This window comes from Triticum urartu, chromosome 7 (assembly GCF_003073215.2).
Source record: "Triticum urartu cultivar G1812 chromosome 7, Tu2.1, whole genome shotgun sequence".
Classification (NCBI taxonomy): domain Eukaryota; kingdom Viridiplantae; phylum Streptophyta; class Magnoliopsida; order Poales; family Poaceae; genus Triticum; species Triticum urartu.
The window spans coordinates 662771058-662795519 of NC_053028.1; the positions used below are offsets into that span (position 1 = coordinate 662771058).

Here is a 24462-nt window from a genome sequence, read left to right on the forward strand (position 1 = left end):
ATGACGAATCTTTGCAAGGGAGGCAAGAAGCCATGAATAGGCACAGTTTTTTTTAGGGTTGCAGGCCTAATAAAAACAGTTAAATAAGAAAAGGGGAGATAAAACAGTGAAAAAATAAAAAACCGAGGAAGAAACAAGATAAAACTAAATGGAAAAAGGGAAAAGAAAACCGGAGAAAAACAGTGGAAAAAATGAAAACAAATAAAGAAAACAAGAAAATCAGAAAACTGAGAAAGAATGAAAAACAAAGAAAGGGAAGCAAAATAAATAAAGGAAAAGAAAAAAAATTCAATAAAACCCGAGAAAGTAACAAATGAAACTGGTGAAAACACAAATAAAAGCAAAAAATCATTGAAGGAACAACAAAACTGAAGAGCAAATAAATGGGAGAAAAAAACAAAGAAACCAAGACCAATCATAGGAGAGATGCTACACTTACGGGAAATTTGTACGGAAAACTCTTACGGGGCTGAGCTGGTGGCATAGGGATTAATCATGGGCCTGGCCCCACAGTTAAATGCAGGGTGTGCAGTTGATTTTATTGACACACGTCGTCCCGTAACTTCGTTCTGTAACCCCAGCCTCGTAAGTGTAGCATTTTTGCCAATCATAGCCTTCGAGCGTCTTGATCGAACAAAATCTTATCGAACGAAAAAAAGCCGAAAAATGGGGTGGCCCAGTAGCTACTCGTGGAGGAAAAGCTTTCAGGCGAGAATGGTGCACTCAAGCGAGATGTAGGTTTTGCGCCTGCCCTGGCAAATGATTCGTTCGATGTAGGAGCTACCCAGATCGATTGTTCCCCTGATATCTGGGTCCAATAAAATTGGGTGCATCCAGTCTCCAAACCACCATCTACCAGTACATGCACGGATAGCTAGACTTTAGTGGTTTCATGTTTTTATCAGAAGAAAAACTTAGCCTTTGTCATGCTTTGTTCTTCTTCTCTTTCTTTTTTTCTCTCATGAGTGCTCTGTATTTGTTATCTAATTTGGATCATTTCAACTCCTACAATCCCCAGGTTTGGTAGATTTTTTTTGGATACTCACGTCTGTGAGCTGCTATATATCTAGTCTTCAGTGTCATTACTTGGCCGAGGAAACTCATACATAAAATGCAGGGCTATAAAATGGAACGCCCTATGATGAGAGTGACTAGAAGATGGTTGCCAATAGAAAAGAGTGGCTGAGAGATGATTCACTGGAACAACTTAATATGTTTATGTATTTCCTTGGCGATATATGTATACAGGGTGGCAAATTAAGTGGGTATGACTAGTTTAGTTATATAGGATAACTCACATAGTAGGAGAAGCAATTACACAATAGGCAGCAGCAAGTCACCAACACGGTCAAGTACATGATTATACAGCAAGAAGCGGAAACAACATACAAGTAAGTACATGATAGTAGGAGTAGTTTTCTTCTGAGAGAGAAAACAGAATGCTACGTAATTGAGAAACAAGAACGGCGGATTTATTTGTGATAATTAACGACATCACTGATGAGACTGCGGGGATCACTTCGTCTCCTCATCCTTGGATAAAATGCTTACCATGAAGAACTGCTACATCGCCTTGTCTGCTTCTTCGTTTTTCATTTCTGGCGCCTCCTTTTTTGCATTGGTTTTCTTGCCCTCGAGGAATTGCTTAAGCACCTGCAGCGCTTGGCCGGCGTCCTCCTTCCGGAGCAGCATTTCGGACACCTCGGCCGGTGTCACGTCCACCGCTTTAAGCAGTTGCTGTATCTCCGGAAACAGAGGGTGGTCGTCGACGAGGTGGTAGTTCCGGGCCAGCGTCCTGAACGCCTCCCAGCGGCAGTAGCCCATTTCGACGTGCATGTCCATGCGCCCTGGCCGCAGCAGGGCCTGATCGAGGCGCTCCTTGTAGTTGGTGGTGAAGATGATGATGCGCTCCTCGCCGCTCGTCGACCAGAGCCCGTCGATGAAGTTGAGCAGCCCGGACAGCGTTACAGTATTCTGCTTTCGTTGTGCTCGCTGCCGCCGGGGGGTGTTGTCGGGGTCGGCGGCCGGCTCCGGCATGTTGCGGCTGCCTTCCTCTTCCCTTGACTTCTTGGCGTCGAAGCAGCAGTCGATGTCCTCGATGACGAGGATGGATTTGTTGCGCATGTTGATGAGCAGCATCTGGAGCGCTGAGTTGTCGGGCACCACGGAAAGGTCGAGGTCGTAGAGGTTGAACCGAAGGTAGTTGGCCATGGCGGCGACCAGGCTTGACTTGCCGGTCCCGGGCGGGCCGTAGAGCAGGTACCCGCGCTTCCACGGCTTGCCGATCCGCAAGTAATACTCCTTCCGCTTCAGGAAGCGGTCGAGGTCGTCCATGACGGCCTGCTTGAGCGACGGGTCCATGGCGAGCGTGGCGAAGGTGGCGGGGTGGTGGTAGTTGATGCCGTGCTGCCACGATGCCCCGTCGTTCTTGGAGATCTTCAGCGCGCGGGCACGCATCCGCAGCTGCTCCGCGGTGGACATGACGAAGGGTACGTACCGCTCGCTCACCGTGTCGGCGTCCTTGGCGTCGAAGCTGAGCTTGAAGTACTCCCCGGTGGTGCCGTCCTCGCCGCGGCCTGCGCGCACATACTTCCACACGACGTCGACGCCGTCGAAGTGGTCGCTGGTGGAGCCGTCGTGTTCCAGGCACAGAAGCGTGCTCCAGCTGCTGCTGCTCCGGTCAGGCTCCACGGGGAAGAGACCGAGGCCGAGACACGGCGTGGTGCGCGGGCTGATCTTGGTGGTCAGGTACTTGCGCGCGGCGTCGAAGAGCTCGTTCTCGCTGTACCCGGAGTCGAAGTCGCGGCGGATGACGAGGGCGTGCCGCTCCTTGTCAGAAGCGCCCAGTCGGGCGCGCACGTACGCTGCGGCCCGGCCGAGCGCGGCACGCAGCTCGGGAGGGAGGATGTCCCGCGCCATGCCGCGCGCCAGCATCACGTAGCCGGCCACCGAGGCTGCCGTGCCCAGCGCTTTCTTGCAGGTGTCCAGCACCGTCAGTGGCAAGCTTTCCATGGCTAACTTGCTACGATACCAACAACAGTCCCCTCACAGACGGTGCTGATGTGTGTTTTGAATGTTGATAATGTTCCGCTCTATTTATAGACAAGGCATGGTGACCATGCTGTACGAGGTTTCCAAGAGATTTTGTGTCTAATGTGTGAACGTTTGACTCTAAGTCTCATTTCATGTGTCCCACGTGCTCCACAAAAATAACTACTCTCTCCATTCCGAATTACTTGTCGTAGGTATGAATGTATCTAGATATATTTTAGTTCTAGATACATCCATTTCTGTAACAAGTAAAACGGATGGAGTAATTAAGAACTACTCTAGCAAAGTTATCTTATTGATCCTGTCGGCATACATACTAACCGTCAACATGGCGATTTTTGTCGGCTCTAGTAGCACCATCCGGAAGCGTGCCAACTAATTGCGGACGGCCAGGTGCCGACTACCCGCAACCATTAATGACATCCCCTTCCCTCCTCCATGTTTTCGCGCCGCCCCTTGACTACAAAAAAGCCGTTGCCATGGCGCAATGGCTGACAAGCTCCAGCTAGAACACCACCACACCCTCCGTGTAGCCATGGCCGAATAGCTTAACCCGACCCGAAATGGGTGCATCTCCCGAAGGAGGAAGAACGGATCCTAGATGAGGCTACAGAGGAGGAGGCTGACCTCATCACTGAGAAGGAGGTAGACGATCGCCTTTACGTGCTTGAGGTGGCGAAGAAGGATCCCACCTACGATGAGTGATCGGATGGGAATCTGACAACAGACACCATGAGTTCGACTCGCATGGCGGCTACAAGTTGATTCCTCATTAGCAGGAGAGACCTCAATCACGAGCTCACGTTGACCACCACGTGCTCCCTTTTCCCCTCACCGTTGAGGAGGCATGGAATGAGCGCTACAAGGCCTAAGCCTCAGACGTCCATCCCGACAAAATCTTCAAACATACTACCACCGAGAAGGCATTCCAGGCGAAGAGTGACTGCGGCGTCTGGCTACATTACAACGAGAAGAAGGCGGACTTGTCGCAGGAGAGGGAGCAGATCAGATGGCCCAAATTCAACACGGAGAAGGTGTCATGGACCGAGACGGATAACGGCATATTGGGTGTCCCCCTCCTCAGTGGACCGCCATACCGTCGTGAATAGACAATTAGTGGACTCATCACATATCCATGTGCCCCATGTAGTGCATTCACCATCATCATGATGAGGAGCAACTAGTGCTTTTCACAAGACATAAAAAGTCACCAGTTAAGTAAAAAATGTCACTAATCAACTTTTCGACCCCCTATGTAACCACTTGGTAATGTAGTGTTATCAAAAATTAGTTTTTCAATCCTTGAAATTGGGTGTGTGGATTTCTCAGTTGATGGGACACGAAAATATAAAAGAAAAGGAAAGCTATGGAGGCTGCATTATGTCCATTCCGTGTTTGCGCACAACCCTCATGGCCTCCATATCCATGTGAAGCGCACTCCATATGACAGATGCGGCAATTAGAGCTGCTCTAAGTACAGTAGTACACCTACCGACACACACTACCACATGTGCACTGTCGAAGAACATCTACTCAAATCATAGAGCTCTTGCAGCATGCCATGTGCCACACGCCTTTCACCGTGCACTACTAAAATCGACGAGTTTGCCTAGTATCCAAAATACTTAACAAAAGAAGAGACATTTCCTATTGTTACATCGGCAAGGCACACTCAGTGTACACTCTTCCAACTAAGTAACCTTTGCTGACCCTTTTTCATACGTACTTGCCTAGTGTTTTTCTTGAGTGCCGCTCCATATGGTGGATGGTGATTGCCGATATAGCCTAGTGTTTCTCCAAGTATAGTAGCACACCTACCGACACACACTACCACATGTGTATTGTTGTAGAAAATCCGCATACTACTGAAATCATAGAGCTTATGCGGCACGCCATGCGCAAGGCTTGCGTATCCGGTAACAGTGCACTCGGGTAATACATTGCCGAGTATTAACACTTGGCAAAACACACTCAATGTACACCCTTTCAGCAAATACACCTTGCGAAGAAACGATAAGGAGAACGAAGAAAGAACATGGATCATTGGATCTCACAAGGATGAATGGCAGAGATGTCTGATCCGTAGAATGGTCGGTTTGACCAATCAAAATGCAGCATAATTCAGCTACTATTTTTCTTTGTCTTGTATAGAAGGGTTAAAGGTGTATTATTTACTAATGTGATGGGAGTTCATTGAGTTCAATCCGCATACTCCACATTTTTTTTGTTTCCATTTTTAGTTTTTTTTATCTTCTTTCCTTTTTTTGTCTCTTTGCCGAATGTTTCTATAAGGAGACTCGCAGAGCCCCACAAAATGGGAGAATATCATAGGAAACCAACATTCAAGAAAAACTTCGTGGAAACCACGTCTGAAAGTTTCAAAAAAATCTGAAAAAATGTGGGATGTCAAGAGGAAGATGTTCTATTGTCATGTGAAATTTCAAGTTAAAACACATCATGGGATGCGGGCTTTGAAAAAGACAAAATCATCATTGAATAGTGCCGAACTCCATACTATTCAATTATGATTTTCTCTTTTTCCTAGCTCACATCCAATGATGTGTTTAAACTTGAAATTTTGCAAGGCAATAGAACATCACCCTCTTAACATCCCACATTTCTTTGATATTTTTTTGGAAACTTCAAAACATCATTTTCGCTGGTATCCACCGAATGTTGGTTTTTGTATGATATTATCCCTTGTTATATTCCACCCAGTAGGCATGATGAGTGTCTAGGAGTTTTTGTGCTCAATGAGAACGCTTGACTATAAGTCTCATGTGTCTCATGAGTCATGTGTTGCCTTTGTTTCATAGTAGCCGACAAACTATACCCACGCAGCATTGTCGCGCAACGTCTGCTTAATAACAAAACAAATCATAGAGTAAGCATGATGAGTATCCTGTCTGAGGTTTCTAGGAGTGAGAACGCTTGACTATAAGTGTCATGTGTCTCACGAGGCATGTGCTTCGTTCATTTAAAACTCATAGACACACACTACCATAGGTGACACTATTCTCTATGAGGTTCCTAGGAGTTCCTCCGTCTAATGGAAATGCTTGACTATAAGTCTTATGTGTCTCACGGGTCAGGCGTTGCCTTAATTTCAAATTTACCAACACACACCACCACATGTGACATTGTCTCACAATATCCCCCAATGGTAACACTCGAGTGAAAGTTAGTGGCAAGCTTTTCATCGACAATTCGCCGTCAAAGATAGGATCCTCCACGCCACACAGACGCTGCTGAATGTTGATAGTGTTCCACTCAAATTATAGAGTAGATAGGATCCTCTCCACTGCACAGACGCTGCTTAATGTTGATAGCGTTCCTAGGAGTTGCATCGTCTAATGAGAACTCTTGAATCCAAATCTCATGTGTCTCATGACTCATGTGTTGCTTTCATTTGAATGTCACTGGTACACAATACCACGTGCGACTCTGTCGCACAACGTCCGCTTATTACTGAGGTCACAAACTGTCAAATTGCATGCCAATTACTTGTGTATGCCTCAAACCATACCATATGCTTACTTAAAATTCTAAAATAAAACTCTAAATTTGTAGCGTTAGGGTTTATGAACTTGTTAGTTCACTATTATTCCCTCTCCCCTGTGGGTATGTCTGGAAGAAGCCCTAGCCGCTGGCCTCTACCGCACCATCCCACCCCTCCCGCACTGTGAACACAAACTCATCTAGGAGGACCTATCGTGCCATCCCATGCGCCATCATCACTTAGATGACCACCGAGGCTGTCATGCCCAACACTTTCCTGCAGGCATCTGGCGCTCACCACCACCCCTCTAACTATGATATCTGAGTGATTGCCAGGTGCAACTTGTCCATGGTATGATTTGTGATGAGTGATTGTAATATTCCGCTCCAGTTATATAGTAGGCGTGATGAGTGTCCTCTACGAGATTTCTCAAAGTTTCCGCATCCAATGAGAATGCTTGACTATAAGTCTCATGTGTCTCACGAGTCATGTGTTTCCTTTGTTTCATAGTACCCGACAAACACTACCCATGCAACATTGTCGCGCAACATCTGCGTAATACCAAAACCAGTCATAGAGTAAGCATGATGAGTATACTGTACGAGGTTCCTATGAGTCTCCGCTCATAATGAGTAGGCTTGACTATAAGTTTCATGTGTCTCACGAGTCATATGCTGCCTTCATTTAAAACTTATATGCAAACACTACCACGTGTGACACTATTCTCTATGAGGTTTCTAGGAGTTTCCCCGTCTAATGGAAACACTTGATTATAAGTCATATGTGTCTCATGAGTCAGGTTGCCTTCATTTTAATGTCACCAACACACACTACCACATGTGACACTGTCGCACAATGTCCCCCAATGGTGACACTGGAGTGAAAGTTAGTGCCAAGCTTTCCTAAGAATGCCAACATGACTTCCGGGACAATTCAATTTTTTCCCTTGCCAATCAACGTGCAAATGCAGTCACCAAAGTAATCAAAGAAGATATGGGTGACTGCCTTTTCTTTGTTCTTATTGAAGTGTGTCGTGATATATTGGTGAAAGAACAAATGGCCGTGCTTGTCATGTACGTATTGAAGTATGTTAAGTGTCTATGTGATTTTCCCCCTTTTGTTATATGTAGAGTGGGCCGAGTAATTACATGACTGTCTACTTCTACATGTATTTGAGCAAAAAAGGAGAGATTGTTGAAAGATTTTTAGGTATTAAGTATGTCCTAGACACAACATCTACTTCTTTAAGGAAGGCATTGTTGGAGGTTTTTGCTAAACACGGTCTTGTTGTTGCAAGACTATGTGGGCAAGCATATGATGGAGCATCTAATATGAGAGGATAATTCAATGGCCTTCAGAAGTTAATTCGAGATGAGAACCCATAAGCTTTCTATATCCACTGCTTTGCCCACCTACTACAACTGGTAGTTGTTGTTGTTTCGAGATGCTGCGAGTGCGTTGAGGATTTTTTTGAATATGTGACCATGATTGCCAATCTTAGTACTTCATCTTGCAAGAGGGAGCATAAATTGCTTGACACAAGCAAAAACAGATTCTTTTGGATAAGATTGAGAGAGGTGAGATGCCCACATGAAGAGAGAGAAATCAAGAAACATCCTTGGTCAGGCCTAGAGACACAAGATGGGGCTCTCAGTACACAACCTTATATCGCAATGAATCAATGTGGGATGCAGTCATAGAAGTTTTGGGCATTGTTGAGGATGATGTGTGTGTTCCATGTAGGGCAGGAGGTTTGGTTCATCAAATAGAGACTTTTAGCTTTGTGTTCATCTTGAAGATGATGTTGAAATTCTTCGTATCACAAATGGTTTATCTCTTCTATTGCAAAAGAAGGATCAAAATGTTGTTCGGGTATGCAATGCACCATGTTATATGTATCTAGTCTACTGATGTATAAATGCATCTAAAATTACAATTATCTCATTTCAAGTAATGTCATTGGTTACGGATGTGACAACACAGTTGATCAATTGAAGAAATGATGGTTGGGAGCCACTCTTGGAAGATGTCAAAGCCTTTTGCACCCAAAACGACATTCCAATACCAAGTATGGATGACATATTTACAAAGTGGGGTAAAACAAGAAAAGGTGGACGAAACAATGTCACGGCTGATCATTTTTTCTGTGTGGACACCTTCTATGCTGCTATAGATTCCATCACCACAGAGTTTGGTCATCGTTTTAATGAGGTATCTTCAGAGTTGCTCCAAAACTTCTCTTGTATTGACCCAAGAAACACCTTTTCTAGGTTCAATCTGAATAAGCTTGCTAGGCTCACAAAGATTTATCATGAGGATTTCTCATATATAATGAACGTGCACATATAGAAGATAACCTTGATCTATTCATTATCCATATGAGAAGAAATTGAAGACTTTAGAGCTTGTCATGATATTGCAAGCGTAGCTAAAAAAATGGTTGAACTTGAAAGGCATGTCATGGAGTACTATTTATTGCCTCCTTGATTTGGCTTTGCTACTACCGGTAGAGACGACAACCGTTGAAAGGGTCTTCTCATCAATGAAAATCATCAAGACCTAGTTGCGCAGCTAGATGTCCGATGGTTGGCTTAATGAGTTGATGGTTTGGTATATTGAGCGAGAGATCTTCAAAAGTACCGATCTTGGTAAAATTAAGGAAGATTTTTAGAAGGAGAGCAGGGCACTGTCATTGCATGGGTCTTCTAGACGCCATTGATAGCTTAATTATCAGTATGTTTTAGGTTGTTATTCTATTGAAACATGTCCACATTTTCATTGTATTTGGTTTTTCGTTTGTAGTGTGTGTTAACTCTTTCAATTTGCATAAAAAAGACTTCTCTTAATAATTAGCCACACCTTAAAAAAAATTGTCCTCCGGCTCTGGATGTGTACATGCTGAATACTGACAAGCAGGCCCTGCTCCAGTTATAGATGAGGCATCATCAGTGTCCAAAATGAGGTTTTCCACGAGTAAGCGTGCCTAATGATTATGCTTGACTCTAAGTCTCATGTGTCTCACGAGTCATGTGGTACCTTCATTTTGATGTGAAAACCGCTAATTACAATGGTACACACAGCCAACACAGACTACCACACGCGCATTGTCGCAAAAATGTACGCTTAATTCTGAAATCATGGAACTTCATCATTCATTCCAATTACTTAAACTATTTTTTCTCGCACCTACATATGGCTAGATTTGTATGGTAGTCCTACCTGTACCGAGAGATTACCAGTGTACTGTAACCAACCTCTTGGTTTTTCTTATTACGTTTTCTTGCAAGTCATTCTGAGTGCCTGACTAATTTTGGATAATGGAAGAGAACACTCCCATCTTCTACTATCACCGTAAAGTAGTGATCTAAGCACTCTTATATTTTTTTACAGTGGGAGTACTTGCGAAGGTACCCCGATCTCTACAACATTCAAGCATATACTGAACCAGCTTCAACAGTGCCTTCCTTCTCTAGAGCTACTATTGGTGCTTCTTTAATCAATTATATGGAGATTCAGACTCAAGTGACATCTATGGAGCCCCAGTCTCTGCAAAGTGCCCATGTCGCTATGTGGAGATGGAGCATGAGGTCGTGAGAGCTCAGTCGCTTAATCTGGACGATCGTGGCAGTGTCCCGACCGTAGCTGTTGGGCTTCCATGTGGTGCAGTAGCCGGCCAGGGGCATAGGAATAGGATAGTAACATGGCCGACACACAGACTGTGCAATGTGAAACAACACGAAGAAGATGAAAGGAGACATCAATTCACGAGGAAAAAGAGGGCATGCACTGTCACCGTCCTCTCGTGGTAGAAAAAAGATGGCAAGTGAGCCTGCCTGCTCAATGGGGATTAACGGATACAACAAGGACGATGCATGCTCCGCCGTGTCCAGTGTCCACCCACGGTTCACAGGTTCACACGCACCTGGACAATGGGAAGGGAGATGCGGTCGACGCAACTGGCGACGACGGACTGGGCCTGCCGAGTGGAGAAGCAGAGGCCTGTCGTCCATTGGCTCTGCACAATGGACAGAGAAAATAATAGAGTTCGGGCATTGCCCCTAAAAAAAAGAGTTCGGGCATTGGCTCTGCAAAACAACTTGTGCTCGAAGTTGGCACTTTTGCTTCCGTACACCCCTTCTTCTAAACACAAGGACGGCTTAGATTAGCCCATACCTTTTCATAATAGAGAGCATGATGGTCATATTTTCTTATACATTTTTCTTTTAGATAAATATTTTCGCTATATACTGTATTTTACTAAAAGGCAAACACACACCCTCACTGATGGGCCGGTCCATCTACCTTTATCTTATTGATTTTGAAACCGCAAAAAAGGCTAGCTCACGATGGATCGAGCGACCGACCTCAAGGTTTGAGGTACTGTGGGCACCCCACCATCCAATCAGATCTGCTATTTTAAAACCTTTCCATCTTTTATCTGTTCCTTTTTTCCCTTTTCCTTTGTTTTTATTTTGTTTTCATTTTTCTTTTTTCTTTGTTCTTTTATCTCTTTCCTTTTTTCCATTTTCCATTTTTTTGTTTTCCTTTTTCCTTTTCCCTTTTCCCCTTTTCCTTTTTTGTTTTCTGTTTTTTTCTACTTCCTGGTTTGATGAATTTTTTCAAATTCATGAACTTTTCCTTCAAATTGATGAATTATTTTATTCAATTTGATGAACTTTTTTGAAATTCGATGAACTTTCTTCAAATCATTTTACTGTTCTCAAATTTGTGGATATTTTAAAAAAAGCCATGAACTCCTTTTTTAAATTCATGATTTTTTATAATCTGTGACCATTTTTGAATTCATGATTTCTTTTTCTTGTTTTTTATATTTTTTTCATTTTTCTAAATACGATCGAGCGAACCCAGGGAAAAAATGCAATCTTGCATCTACATGGGCAGGCCCATCATGCCAGGGAGCTTCCCTGGCACAAGCTCATGCTATACATGGAGTATCGTCACACAAACTGAAGCGCACACCACTCCGTCCTGGGCCTAGCCCATTGCTCTTTCCTTTTGTTTTAACCTTCGAAAAATAGGTGCATTAAGTAGGATTCAAACTCCGAACTTCTTGATTAGTTCCACCCGCTATAACCAACTAGGGCAGCTCACTTGTTATGCCTAATTACTTCTTTTATTCTTCTTGTTATGCATCTTCTTAGTCTGGTTTTCTTCTCTCTTTCTTCTCTTTATTTTGGCCTTTTTTTCTTTGGTTTTATAAGTTTTTTTCTTTATTTCTTCTTCTTTTTATCTTCTCAGTCTGGTTTTCTTTATTTCTTCTTCTCGGTCTGGTTTTCTTCTCCTTTTTATCCTACCCGAATACCCTTCGTTGAACATGGTCTAGTTTTGGACATTCTTGAAAGGAACCGAACTGTTGTAAGAAGGTGGGCATGCCCATGATAGGAATCCATGCCATATTTGAACAATTTCTGACGCTGTATCCATGTTGCGACACGTCCAGCCATTTATCGGCCTTTTGTCACCATGAAACTTATTGAAAACCCTTCGTTCAACATGGTCTATTTTTGGACATCCTTGAAATGACCTCATCTTTTGCAAGCAGTTCGACATGCCCATGGTAGGCACTCATGCCATGTTTGAATGATTTTCCACACTATATGCAAGTTGCGACACGTCTAGCCATTTATCGGTCTTTTTTCACAAGAAAACTCTATAAAATGCAAAACTCGTCGAAAAACAAAAGACTTGGCATGGTGCCTTGAATTGGTCATATAAGGCCCACTAGTAGAAAGACGACTTTCAGTACCGGTTCGTAAGGACCTTTAGTACCGGTTCTGGAACCGGCACTAAAGAGTGGGGACTAAAGGTCCCCCCCTTTAGTCCCGGTTCAACACGAACCGGGACCAAAGGCCCACCACGTGGCACGAGGCGCGTCGTGGTCTGGGGGACCTTTAGTACCGGTTCTTTTCTGATTTATTTTTGAAATAAAGCAAAAACAGCCCGTCTACTGGGGCGGCACGGCCCTGCATACGACTAGAAACCCAACCTCTAGTTGGGCCAGGATGCAGGCCCGTACGGCCCAGTAGGCCCCACAGGGCAGAAGACTTGCAATAGGCCCACAAAGGCCTGCTTAGAGAGGAGCTCGACATGGTAGCCGTGGCGGGGCTTATAAACCGGTGCGAGCTCCTCTCAACTAGCGAGGTGGGACTAAACATTGTGCACTGCGGGTGGCAGCGCACCACCTTTAATACCGGTTGGTGGCTCCAACCGGTACTAAGGGGGGGGGTCTTTAGTACCGGTTGGAGCCACCAACCCGTACTAAAGGCCGCCACCTTTAGTACCGGTTGGTGGCTCCAACCAGTACTAAAGGGGGGGGGGTCTTTAGTACCGGTTGGAGCCACCAACCCGTACTAAAGGCCACCACCTCTTTAGTACCGGTTCGTGGCATGAACCGGTACTAAAATTTTGCCACGAACCGGTACTAATGAGCGCCATCTGCTTAGTCGTTGAAACCGGCACTATTGATCATATTAGTGCCGGCTCAAATACAAACCGGAATTAATGAGCTAAACATTTGACCATTTTTCTACTAGTGGCCAGGAAAAAAATTGGAGTCATTTCAAGGATGTCGAGAAACAACGTGCTCCCAGAACGAGCCTTCTGGCCTACCCGAACACCATGATGTTTGCTTGAACTACATTGGTATTTTCCTAAAGAGGAAGGGATGATGCAGCACAGCAACGGTGGCTATTTCCCTCAGTGATGAGACCAAGGTTATCGAACTAGTAGGAGAACCACGCAACACTACGTGAACGACACCTGCACACAAATCGCAAATACTCGCAACCCGACATATTAAAGGGGTTGTCAATCCCTTTCGGGTAACGGCGACATAAATTGGCAAATGAATGTGAGAAAGTTGTAATAAATTGATAGATAGATCGCCAAATAAAATAAAGTGCAGCAAGGTATTTTTGTATTTTTGGTTTAATAGATCCGAAAATAAAAGCAAAGAAAAATAGATTGCGAAGGCAAATATAATAAATAAGAGACCCGGGGGGCGTAGGTTTCACTAGTGGCTTCTCTCGAGAAAAATAGCAAACGGTGGGTAAACGAATTAGAGAGAATTCCTTATTTGACACTACCTTAAAATGTGGTTCCCTATTTGGCCCTGAAGAAATTTTTCTTCCCTGTTTGACATCTGCTCTAAATTTCTTTCCCAATATGACACTCTAGTGCATTTTGTTCACTAACGGTGTTAAAGACATACATGAAAAGACCCTTTTACCCCTTGTGCATAAGGTGACCAAAAATCTATACATGACAATATCTACAGTTATGTTACACTAGTCATCAACCCGTACACCTGCACAGCCTAGCTATTTTGAGGAACACGTGGATGTTAAGAATATATATGAAATAGTTTTTAAAACTTTGTAAACTTTTTCAAGAAAATTGAATATCAGGAGATAAGCTCAACATAGGAAACTTGTTACTTGAGCTGAATGTGGCAAATCTTCAGTTCTGCACTACAAGTTACTTGTTTTGTCAAGTGTGCATAAGAGATTATCAGAGAAAGTGCATGAAAAAAAGATAAAGTGAAAGTTAAATAAATCCGAAGGCTATGTATGTTACTTCTCATAGCTTCCATGGCCAGCCCAGAAATATAGAGATATGAAATCCCGTCTACAAGCTCCGTAGCGGGTATTTGTATACGTGCATGTACATAGTAGAACTCAATTATATTTAACACGCCACGGCCACCCCAGACTATATTGGTGCATGCATGCATCTATAATACCTAATAGTTCATCCCCACTAAACTAATTCTCTTGACATGCAAGCTATCCAACTCACCAATCCTGCCACATAAGCAACTTTTAACATGCATAATGCCCTCAGCCATCCATGTCATCATTTGTTTTTGGTGTTTTTTTTTCTGAAAAGAAATGGAGCTCCGGGTGGAGCACTACGGCCCTGCCATCTCTCTGGGTAATAACTCCAGCGCCAGTTGATTTTCCATCACTAAATCTCCTACGTCGCTTCCACTTCGTCTTGTCCACCGAATAGATGCAAGGATGGAGTTGCTCTCCCTTTTGCAATTAATTTTTCCCTATTTTTTCTGTGCTCAGTGTCTTCTGTTCCCCTCCCCTCCCATCCAGTGCAAGACGTCGTGCCTCTATTTAATCCCCTCCCCGTCATCTCCTCTGCCCCCTTTCTTCTCTTCCTTGATCCTCTCCACATGCTATTTGTGCTTCCGTCCGTCTGCGTGTCGTGCAGATAGACATCACATCCCTCCCCTCCCATGTACAACATCCACATCTCGACAGAGCCAACTCTCCTCCCGGGCCCCGTCCTTCCTCAATACCATGACACTGCTGTCTATCTGCACGACTTCATCGAGGTTAGGTATCCTCACGGGCATGTTCCTGAGTTGTGGAGTGATACTGGCCGGGAGGTATCCCAAATCAACAGCAACTGATGATTAATTAGTCAAAAGAGAGTCGATAAAATTTGAGCCATCATTCTGCTTCACGATGATTCATGGTAAGCCTGTAGGTTGCCATAGCCTTTGCACATGCTTTTCTCGGTTCAGATATGTTTGCTCAGTTCATTTTCTACCTTCAGTCATATATATAGGCAAGCTATTATGTAAACTAAATTACACTACATACACTTTTGTCTGTGAACATGAATTAGATTTCCATGGACATTGCAGTTGAATTCGGCAGCTAATATTTCTATCTCATCTCATTTGCTGTCATAATTAGTTGATATTTCGCCTTCAAATGTACTGGTTCTTAGTGTATAGTTGATGTATTGGATTTATTGCTAATAGATGAAAGTTATTTGTCTTGCCTTTACCGTAATATAATTCTGGCATGGAAAGCAGTCCTCGGTGAGCTCTCAAAATCTTTCCTGTAGGCCGATGATGAATGGCGTCACTACAGATTGGGGGATTCACACGTGGATATCATTGAAGCTAATAGATTGATATTGATTTATTTCTGATGGCGTCTTAGTCACTTTATGCAAATATTTTTAGGTTGGTGTGTGGTGAGAGTATCACTACTACATTAATTCTTCTATAATGTCACATCATGTTGTAAGCTGAAAGTGCATATAATTTATCACTTCGTGTTCTGTTTGTTTTCCGACTTGCACACTATGCTTCTCATTTCAGTATATTTTGAACAAGGTAAACTAATAAACATATTCGATAGTCGAGGAGTTATACTAAGACTTTATTTTTATTTTTTGATTGCTCAAGCGAATGAACTATTCAAATGTGACACAGTAATCTCATTCAACATTGATGCAATCTCGAAGAACTTATCAAAACATCCCGCAGCAACACGCGTGGTATCTTCTAGTTAGTCAAGTATTTGGGTCTTCGAAGAAGTATAATACCGCCGGCCAGGGCGCCGGTATACGGGTATTTGGAATTGAGGCGCGGACGTTTAGATATATTTACGAATCGACGAGACGTTAATGGAAACTGCTCCGGACCTCTACATCTGCAAGGTTAGCTAGCTACATTAGACTGATGCATGTATGTAATCAGCTAGTATACGTGTGTGCGAGCATGCATGCATGCATGGTACGTGAAGCAACCGACGAGTGCATGCATGTAGGAATAACTCTAAATGTACGTGTAACTTGCACTAAAAAAATTCTAACTGGACTTAGCTTTCTCAAAGCGACAAGCACAAAAACACGTCAAACAATATAGACTAGAGGGACGGCTAGATCGGGATCGGGATATTTTCTTTTGTTCGATGTGGGCTAGCGACTAGCATAGGGGTATTTTGGTCCATCCAATTTTTGTTTGACGGAATAGTCTAACGAAACCAACGGCAATGTCACGCAAGGAAAGAAATTTAGACTACGTGTCAAATAGGGAAGAAAAGTTTCTTCAGGGTCAAATAAGGAACCACATTTTAAGGTAGTGTCAAATAAGAAATTTTCTCAACGAATTACTGTTGGGCAGTTGATAAAACTTCAAATAATCATGACCATATCCAGGCAATGATCATTATATAGGTATCACATCCAAGATTAGTAGACCGACTCCTGCTTGCATCTACTACTATTACTCCACGCATCGACCGCTATCCAGCATGCATCTAGTGTATTAAGTTCATGAAAAAATGGAGTAATGCAATAAGAACGATGACATGATGTAGACAAGATATATTTATGTAGAAATGGACCACATCTTGTTATCCTTAATGGCAACGATACATACGTGTCGGTTCCCCTTCTGTCACTGGGATCAAGCACTGTAAGATCGAACCCATCACAAAGCACCTCTTCTCATTGCAAGATAAATAGATCAAGTTGGCCAAACAAAACCCAAATATTAGAAAAGAAATACGAGGCTATAAGCAATCATGCATATAAGTGATCAAAGAAGACTCAAATAACTTTTATGGATAAAAAGATAGATCTGATCATAAACTCAAAGTTCATCGAATCCCAACAAACACACTGCAAAAAGAGTTGCATTGTATGGATCTCCAAGAGACCATTGTATTGAGAATCAAAAGAGAGAGAGAGAAAGCCATCTAGCTACTAACTACGGACCCGTATGTCTACAAAGAACTACTCACGCATTATCGGAGAGGTACCAATGGACATGATGAACCCCTCCGTGATGGTATCTAGATTAGATTTGGTGGTTCTGGAAATTGCGGCGGCTGGAATTGATTTTCGTCAACTCCTGTAGGGTTTCTGAAATATTGAGGTATTTATAAATCAAAGAGGCGGTTCGAGAGGCCACCGAGGTGGGCACAACCCACCAGGGCGTGCCCTGGTGTCTTGTGCTCACCTCAGGCTCCCTCTTCGGTACTTCTTTGGCCCACTGGATGTCTTCTGGTCCAAAAAAATCCACAAAAAGTTTCGCTGCATTTGAACTTCGTTTGATATTGATTTCCTGCGATGTAAAAAACATACAGAAAATAGCAACTGACACTTGGCACTATGTCAATAGGTTCGTACCAAAAAATGATATTAAATGACTATAAAATGATTGTAAAACATACAAGAATGATAATATAATAGCATGGAACAATAAAAAATTATAGATATGTTGGAGACGTATCACACCATCCGTTCAACATGATCCATTTTTGTACATCTTTAAAATGACCTCGAGCTTTACTGCAAGGGGGCATGCCCATGTTAGGAATCCATGCCAGATTTGAACATATTTATTGTTGTTTAGGAATAGAAGTGTTTATTGTTCTTATCAATTAAATTGGTGCACGTGTATATTCTTGTTTTTCTTCCGTACAATTTATTTTGCAAAAATGAAATGTTTCCATTAAACAAAAATATTATTTTTGCTACATCAAAATATATTTACAAATCATCGGAATGCTACCATAGCATAATAATGCTTCTATTGATGCGAAAAATATTTCTATCAATACGATCGATAAATATGGAATAAATATGTTCTCATCACATAATAAAAATGACGCTTCTAGTGATAAAGAATAATTCTTCCATGCCACCCAAGCATGTTGTTGGGCTGCACAAAATGCATCTCGAATAATAATTATGATCTTATATTTGTTTGTGTGAAGCAAGTCACAACTAACTATTCCTGCAAATAAAAAGTCACAACTATAGATCTGTTTATAATTAATGATTTTTGGCGTGATTTATGGGAACCAATTTTCGGCTCATGGTCCAGTACTATGAGGCTGGTTGTAATGAGGAGTGTGAAAAACATGCAGAAAACAGCAACTGACACTTGACACTATGTCAATAGGTTAGTATCAAAAAATGATATTAAAGACTATAAAATGATTGTAAAATATCCAAGAATAATAGTATAACAACATGGAACAATTAAAAATTATAGATACGTTGGAGACGTATCACACCATCCGTTCAACATGATCCATTTTTGGACATCCTTGAAATGACCTTGAGCTTTACAGGCAAGGGGGCATGCCCATGATAGGAATCCATGCCAGATTTGAACATATTTATTGTTGTTTAGGAATAGAAGTGTTTATTGTTCTTATCAATTAAATTGGTGCACATGTATTTTCTTGTTTTTCTTCCGTACAATTTATTTTGCAAAAATAAAATGTTTCCATTAAACAAAAATATTGTTTTTGCTACATCAAAATATATTTACAAATCATCGGAATGCTACCATAGCATAGAAATAATGCTTCTATTCTATCAATACGATCGATAAATATGGAATAAATATGTTCTCATCACACCATAAAAATGACGCTTCTACTGATAAAGAATAATTCTTCCATGCCACCCAAGCATGTTGTTGGGCTGCACAAAATGCATCTCGAATAATAATTTTGATCTTATATTTGTTTTTGTGAAGCAAGTCACAACTAACTATTCCCGCAAATAAAAGTCACTACTATAGATCTTTTTATAATTAATGATATTTGGCATGATTTATGGGAACCAATTTCCGGCTCATGGTCCGGTACTATGAGGCTGGTTGTAATGGGGAGTATCCTATACTAGTACTAGCAAAATGCCCGTGCGTTGTCACGGGCCTTTTAATTTGTTTTAATCCGATTGCACCTATGAATATAATGCATAGCTTATCTCGTTCCCCACTCTGTCTACCACCCTCCATCTCTACCCCTACCCTTCTATTTCCCACCCTTGCTACCTCTTTCTTTCTAGACCCCTCTATTTCTTCATGACACAATCCCCTAATGACAAAAAGCCCCCTGCTTTATATTATAAAGCAACAATCACTGCATACATCCGATAAGACCGATACAAACACACACCACCACCGCACTCAACACACACCCAAAGCAAGATACAAAGGTGCCGACAAACCACCCCAATGACTACCAAGCATACTACGAATGAGCAAAGAAGAACCGCTTCTAGCCGACGGACCACCGCATGAGTGATCCACCAAGGAGAGGTGAGACGGACAACGCCGTAGCGGGGACTCCAAAACGGTGCCTCCAAGAAGGGCAGGACCACTGATAGCTGCCATCATCTGATCCCGTGGATCAAGTTTTCACTCGGAGCAACACAAAGGGAGTGAGAGCACCACGACGAACCCTGCAAGGGGGAAACAATGTCTGCGGACGCCACCGCCAACGACTAGTACAAAGATTGGGCAAGTGATGTACCCCGGTGCTCCGACCCCCTCCGTCGCACCCCTGCTCCGCCAACCACCCGCATCCATGCCGCCCGAGTGGCCTTGTCTGCTCTCCCGCTCCTGAGCCGCGCAAATCCGCCCAAGATCAACGCGCCTCCCACTGCCAGGGCCGCCACCTTGTACCCAGACCACCCTGAGAACATCAAAGGGGGTGGCTTTCAATAGCTCCTCCAAATCCAACCACCGCCGGAACCGACAAGGATCGTCCAACCTCAAGCATCGCCAGAAAGAACTAGGCTGGGGAAAAGGGGAAGGGGAAGGACCGGCACACGACCATGACCGGCACCCCCTATGCCAGCGACAGGCGACTCAACAACGGCAGAGCCCCGATCCCTCCTACCGACTTCCCCCTCCCCCTGAAGCACCCCTGCTTCGCCCCACCACGGCTACTGGCGCGGACTAGCGAGAGGCCACCAGCAGCCGCATCTCCGCCGAAGAGGGGGGTAGATCCACCGCCACCACCACCAAAGATGGGCACAAGAGAAGCCCGCCCGCGCCGCACGCTGTCGTCCAGAAGCCGGGGAGGAAGGCCCAACCGGACTCCAGGACGCGCACGCACCTCCACCACCTCAGCTACGCCACCAACAATGCCCACCGATCCACGACAGCGTCGGCCGCCCACGGCCCCTGTTGGCCTCATCCCTCGCCGCCGGACGGGCTGCCAGCGCCAGATCTGGCTGGATCAGACCAGAGCCATGTTGCACGATTTGCCCGAAGGACGAAGCCCCGCCTCCACCGCACAGCCACCACGACACCGATATAGCATCGACTGAGAGTCTCAGTCGTGAGACTGGGCAAGACTGTATCACAATCCCCTAATTACTGCCATGAAAGAAAAACAAAAAATCAGCATGCAATCCCCTAATGCCATCGATTTGATTTTATTGAAGCATGGAATCCAAAGAGAAGCGCGCTGCAGATAGGAAAGAAATAGAGCAAACAGTTACCGGTGACATTACAGTAGAAGAAAACGGAGATATAAATGCCCGTGCCTTGCTACGGGAGAATGCTTGTAAATAAATCAAACAGTAAATTATTTCGAAAAAATCAAGCAAGTGATTAAGCAACAATACTTGATTCGGACTTATACTTCACATCACAATACCATCATCTTCTCCATTGTAATCAGTCACATCCAACGTTCATATGTAACATGGATATGCATGAAAAAGAAGGTGATTTTACAAATTTATCAATTACTCATGGCTTGCCCTCTTAATTTGTGGCGAGACTACTCCACCAGAAACTGAGCTTAACAATGACCCCAATGATCATCCTCAATGAGTTTGCCATCTTCCTTGACAATGAGCTTCCGAAGCATGCACTTTAAAAACGATAGTGAACGTGAGCCTTGATAATAGGTGACAAATACAACACGATCCACTCTAGCCTTGGGGCCCAACTAAGCTTTCTTTCCATGCCAGCTCCCTTGGTATTTCCCTCCTATCTCTCAGCTCCGACACCTGTGTCCCTCATTCCTTCTTTCTCCTCCCCTTCTCGCATGTCCACCACTCCTGCAGCTCCGCTGCCGCAATTAGTTCCCCAACCTGTCTGGAACTTGATTGGTGGAAAAATCTGGTGGATTGGACATAAAAACATACACATTGATTTTATCCCATATTTGAAAATTAAGAAAATAAAGTACATTCAATCGACATGATTTGATGTTGCAACTGTACGCAATACCTACGCAAATGCCTAATATGAATACATGTCACTGTTCAAATGCAAACCAAAAAACCACAACATAGCATCATGCTCCCAGACAACAAGTAAGTTTGTGTTATCTTCATATATGTTCGCACCAACCATAGAATAAAAAGAAAACTAAAAATAATGCACAAACTAACAAAATTGTCTTAGCAGATAATGTTTATACTCCCTCCTGTCCTTTTTAGTTCACATATAAAATTTGACTGAAGTCAAGCCTCGTAAAGTTTGACCAACTTTATAGAAAAAAGTATCAACATTCACAATCTGAAATCAATATCAATAGATGTGTCATGACTTAAAGTTTCATATTGTATACTTTTAGCATGGCAGATGTTGATATTTTTTCATATAAATACGGTCAAACTTTGTGAAGTTTGACTTCAAAGAATTCTAATATGCAGAGTAAAAAGGACCGGAGGGAGTACAAAATAACACCAACTTCATTTATCTTTATTATGAAGACAATGGAGCTGAGAGACTGAGAGGCAAAATAATGTTGATAGGAGAGGCAAAATTAACTCAGATCTTCAATGGCATGATTAACAGTTAGTCGTTGCCTCTCCAACTCTCATCTCCCCAAACTCTATGTCACATGATGACCACCCCGCAACCTCGCGCCATGTCGTAGTCACCGAGCTCTGCAACCTCCACACCACAAGACGCTGATCCGCCTCCCTATGGGGCTCCCGCTGCTCCTTTCCCTTCAGATGCACCCTGATGGCTCCCTCCATCACAACCGCAGACTCCCCTTTTTCACCCATGATACCTCTCTCGTGCCGCATCGATTTGGCCTCATGGTCGATGATCAAGCCGAGAGGGGACAGAAAAGCTCGTGCCGAGGTCTGACCGCCCACGGCGCTAGTGCGCCAGGATATGGTTGGGGCAACCTAGAGGAGAGTGTATAGGCGAATACGTGTCGCTGTACATCCACTTTGGGTGGGGTTCATAGAAGGATCAAGCTCTCATGCCTGTCGACACAACGAAATGCTTCGGATCCCTTTTACACCCACCCTCCCTCTTCCTTTTGGTAGCTTATTAGTTCATTGATACATAGACTAACTAATTATATGAATATGAATATTTAATTTCTTATTGATTTAAAATTTATATTTCAAACAATAGATAGTTTGTGTTGGCGCCGAGCCCTAGCTTGCTCATTGCGCCGGTGCCCAGCTCCCTCCCGCACTCTCACGGACGGAGGTAGAATAAGAACCGGAGGAGAAAGCACAGAATTTTGGCAGCGACGAACGCCGCCACGGGCGCACCAACACCCTAATCTTTTCTCTTTTTAGCCAGCTCAAACCAAGCAGTACAAGGGGGGGGGGGGGGGGTATTTATACAGGGAGTACGCACGCACGAACACCGCGCTCCACTCCTGTCCACACGCCCACGATCCGCTTGCCTGGCACGCCACTACGCGCATGACGCGGTCAGCTCCAACAGATCGACAACGGCTACCCTGTAACTCTCGATGACTCGGACGCAGCCACATACCGGCGTCCGACCGAACCAGAACACACGCACAGGGCGCACCCGCCATGGCTACGTACAACCTAGACACGCACGTACATGCTGGTCGACACCAACGCCGTGGCTTATTTCTAACAGTTTGGAGAATGGTTTCCCTAGAAGTAAGGTTTGTCCAGAAGTAAATTGATCTTACAAAATCTACTTCAATCACATGTGTAAAGGTTTTCTAGTTGGTAGTTCTGCCCCTTGACAAAGTTAAAGAAATGATCTGAATGTAACGTACATATGACGAATATCTTAGATATAATCAATCACCCAGTTCACATCTTGTAAAAAAATGCAGAAATTGTAATATGAACATATATCCTTGTCCCCTCTGTTTGGAGAAAAATAGTATAACATTTTGTACTTCAAATGTATGACTAACGTCTTAGATCTAAAATGACCGCCCAGTTCACATCTATTAAAAAATCACAAAATTTTTAGTTTGGACATATATCTTCTCACCTCCATTTGGGAAAAAGAGAGAAAACATTAAAAAAATAGCAGACTCTTGATTGGTCATGTTTCCTTAGTATTTGTAAGAGATCTGTTCATCCGAAGTGAGGGTGTTTTTGTTGATACAGGAGTACAATAGAACAATGGTGTCATAACTGTGAATGTATTTTAAGAACACACATTTGGTAGAACCCAGGGTTTACCATAGATATTATGAAGTTCTTATTGAATTTTTTTACCTTCTATCAAAAAAAAAAATAAGGACCTCCTCAACATTTTCCTAGTGAGAACTGCCATAGGACAACTCTCTAGAAAATGGCAGGCCCAATCCAAACATTTCTAATCCTATCAGCCTGGGAAAGCAATGCAAGGGCTTTTTTTGTTACATCCTCTATGCAGTTTCTTAAAAAATTCAAGAGGCAAATTGGCTGACCTGATTTCTCTGTAACCTTGCATGTTTCCTGCATGGATCCTGGCCGCGGTTAATTTTGGTGATGATCATCGATCCTCCCCCTCCCCTCTCGCGACCATGTCGCCCCCGCGCGGCGCCCTCCTCCTCCTCCAGGCCCCACCCTCCCCTTCAGCATAACTATTTTATCCTTAGAAAGCCATGATTATGTAAAAATATCAAAAAATAATTGAGCAGCAACATTGTATTGTTAGTTATAATAAGGTTTTCATATTTTTATTGGAAACTTGGTTGGTGGGAAAGGACGGAATAAAGTGTGCACACCAGCTAGTCATAGCCTATACTCATACGCATGAACAGAAGTTCACGACGTAATAGGCAACAATGAAATTATGTTTTGGTTTTGTGAAATATGGCGAACCAGCGTCTGTAACAGACCGTAGGTTTTTCTTAATTGATTGCCCTCGTCAAGACACCCAAGGGGAACAATATGAAGGCTATATTATGCTGCAACTACATATCAGATAACAAAAGCAGTATTTACTTTACAACTGGCATATATACACAAGAACTTTCATGCATATATAATTGGAGGGATGTAGACCATAGTTACGAATTTATGTGAATAACAATTCGAAACATATGTTGATTAAAATATTAAGACCTATGCTTTATATATATCAATTG

The 24462-nt window shown here is 43.3% G+C and overlaps 1 protein-coding gene across 1 annotated transcript; it reads right to left on the reverse strand.

The window, feature by feature from the left end:
• Positions 1-1336: 1336 nt before the first annotated feature.
• Positions 1337-3064, reverse strand: LOC125521617 (AAA-ATPase At3g50940-like). The gene has a single exon (XM_048686674.1). The coding sequence runs from the start codon at positions 3010-3012 to the stop codon at positions 1564-1566; it is 1449 nt and encodes a 482-aa protein (XP_048542631.1). The 5' UTR covers positions 3013-3064; the 3' UTR covers positions 1337-1563.
• Positions 3065-24462: the final 21398 nt, after the last annotated feature.

Coding starts and splice junctions, on each gene's coding strand:
- LOC125521617 (XM_048686674.1), bottom strand. CDS start 3,012: ATGGAAAGCTTGCCACTGACGGTGCTGGACACCTGCAAGAAAGCGCTG.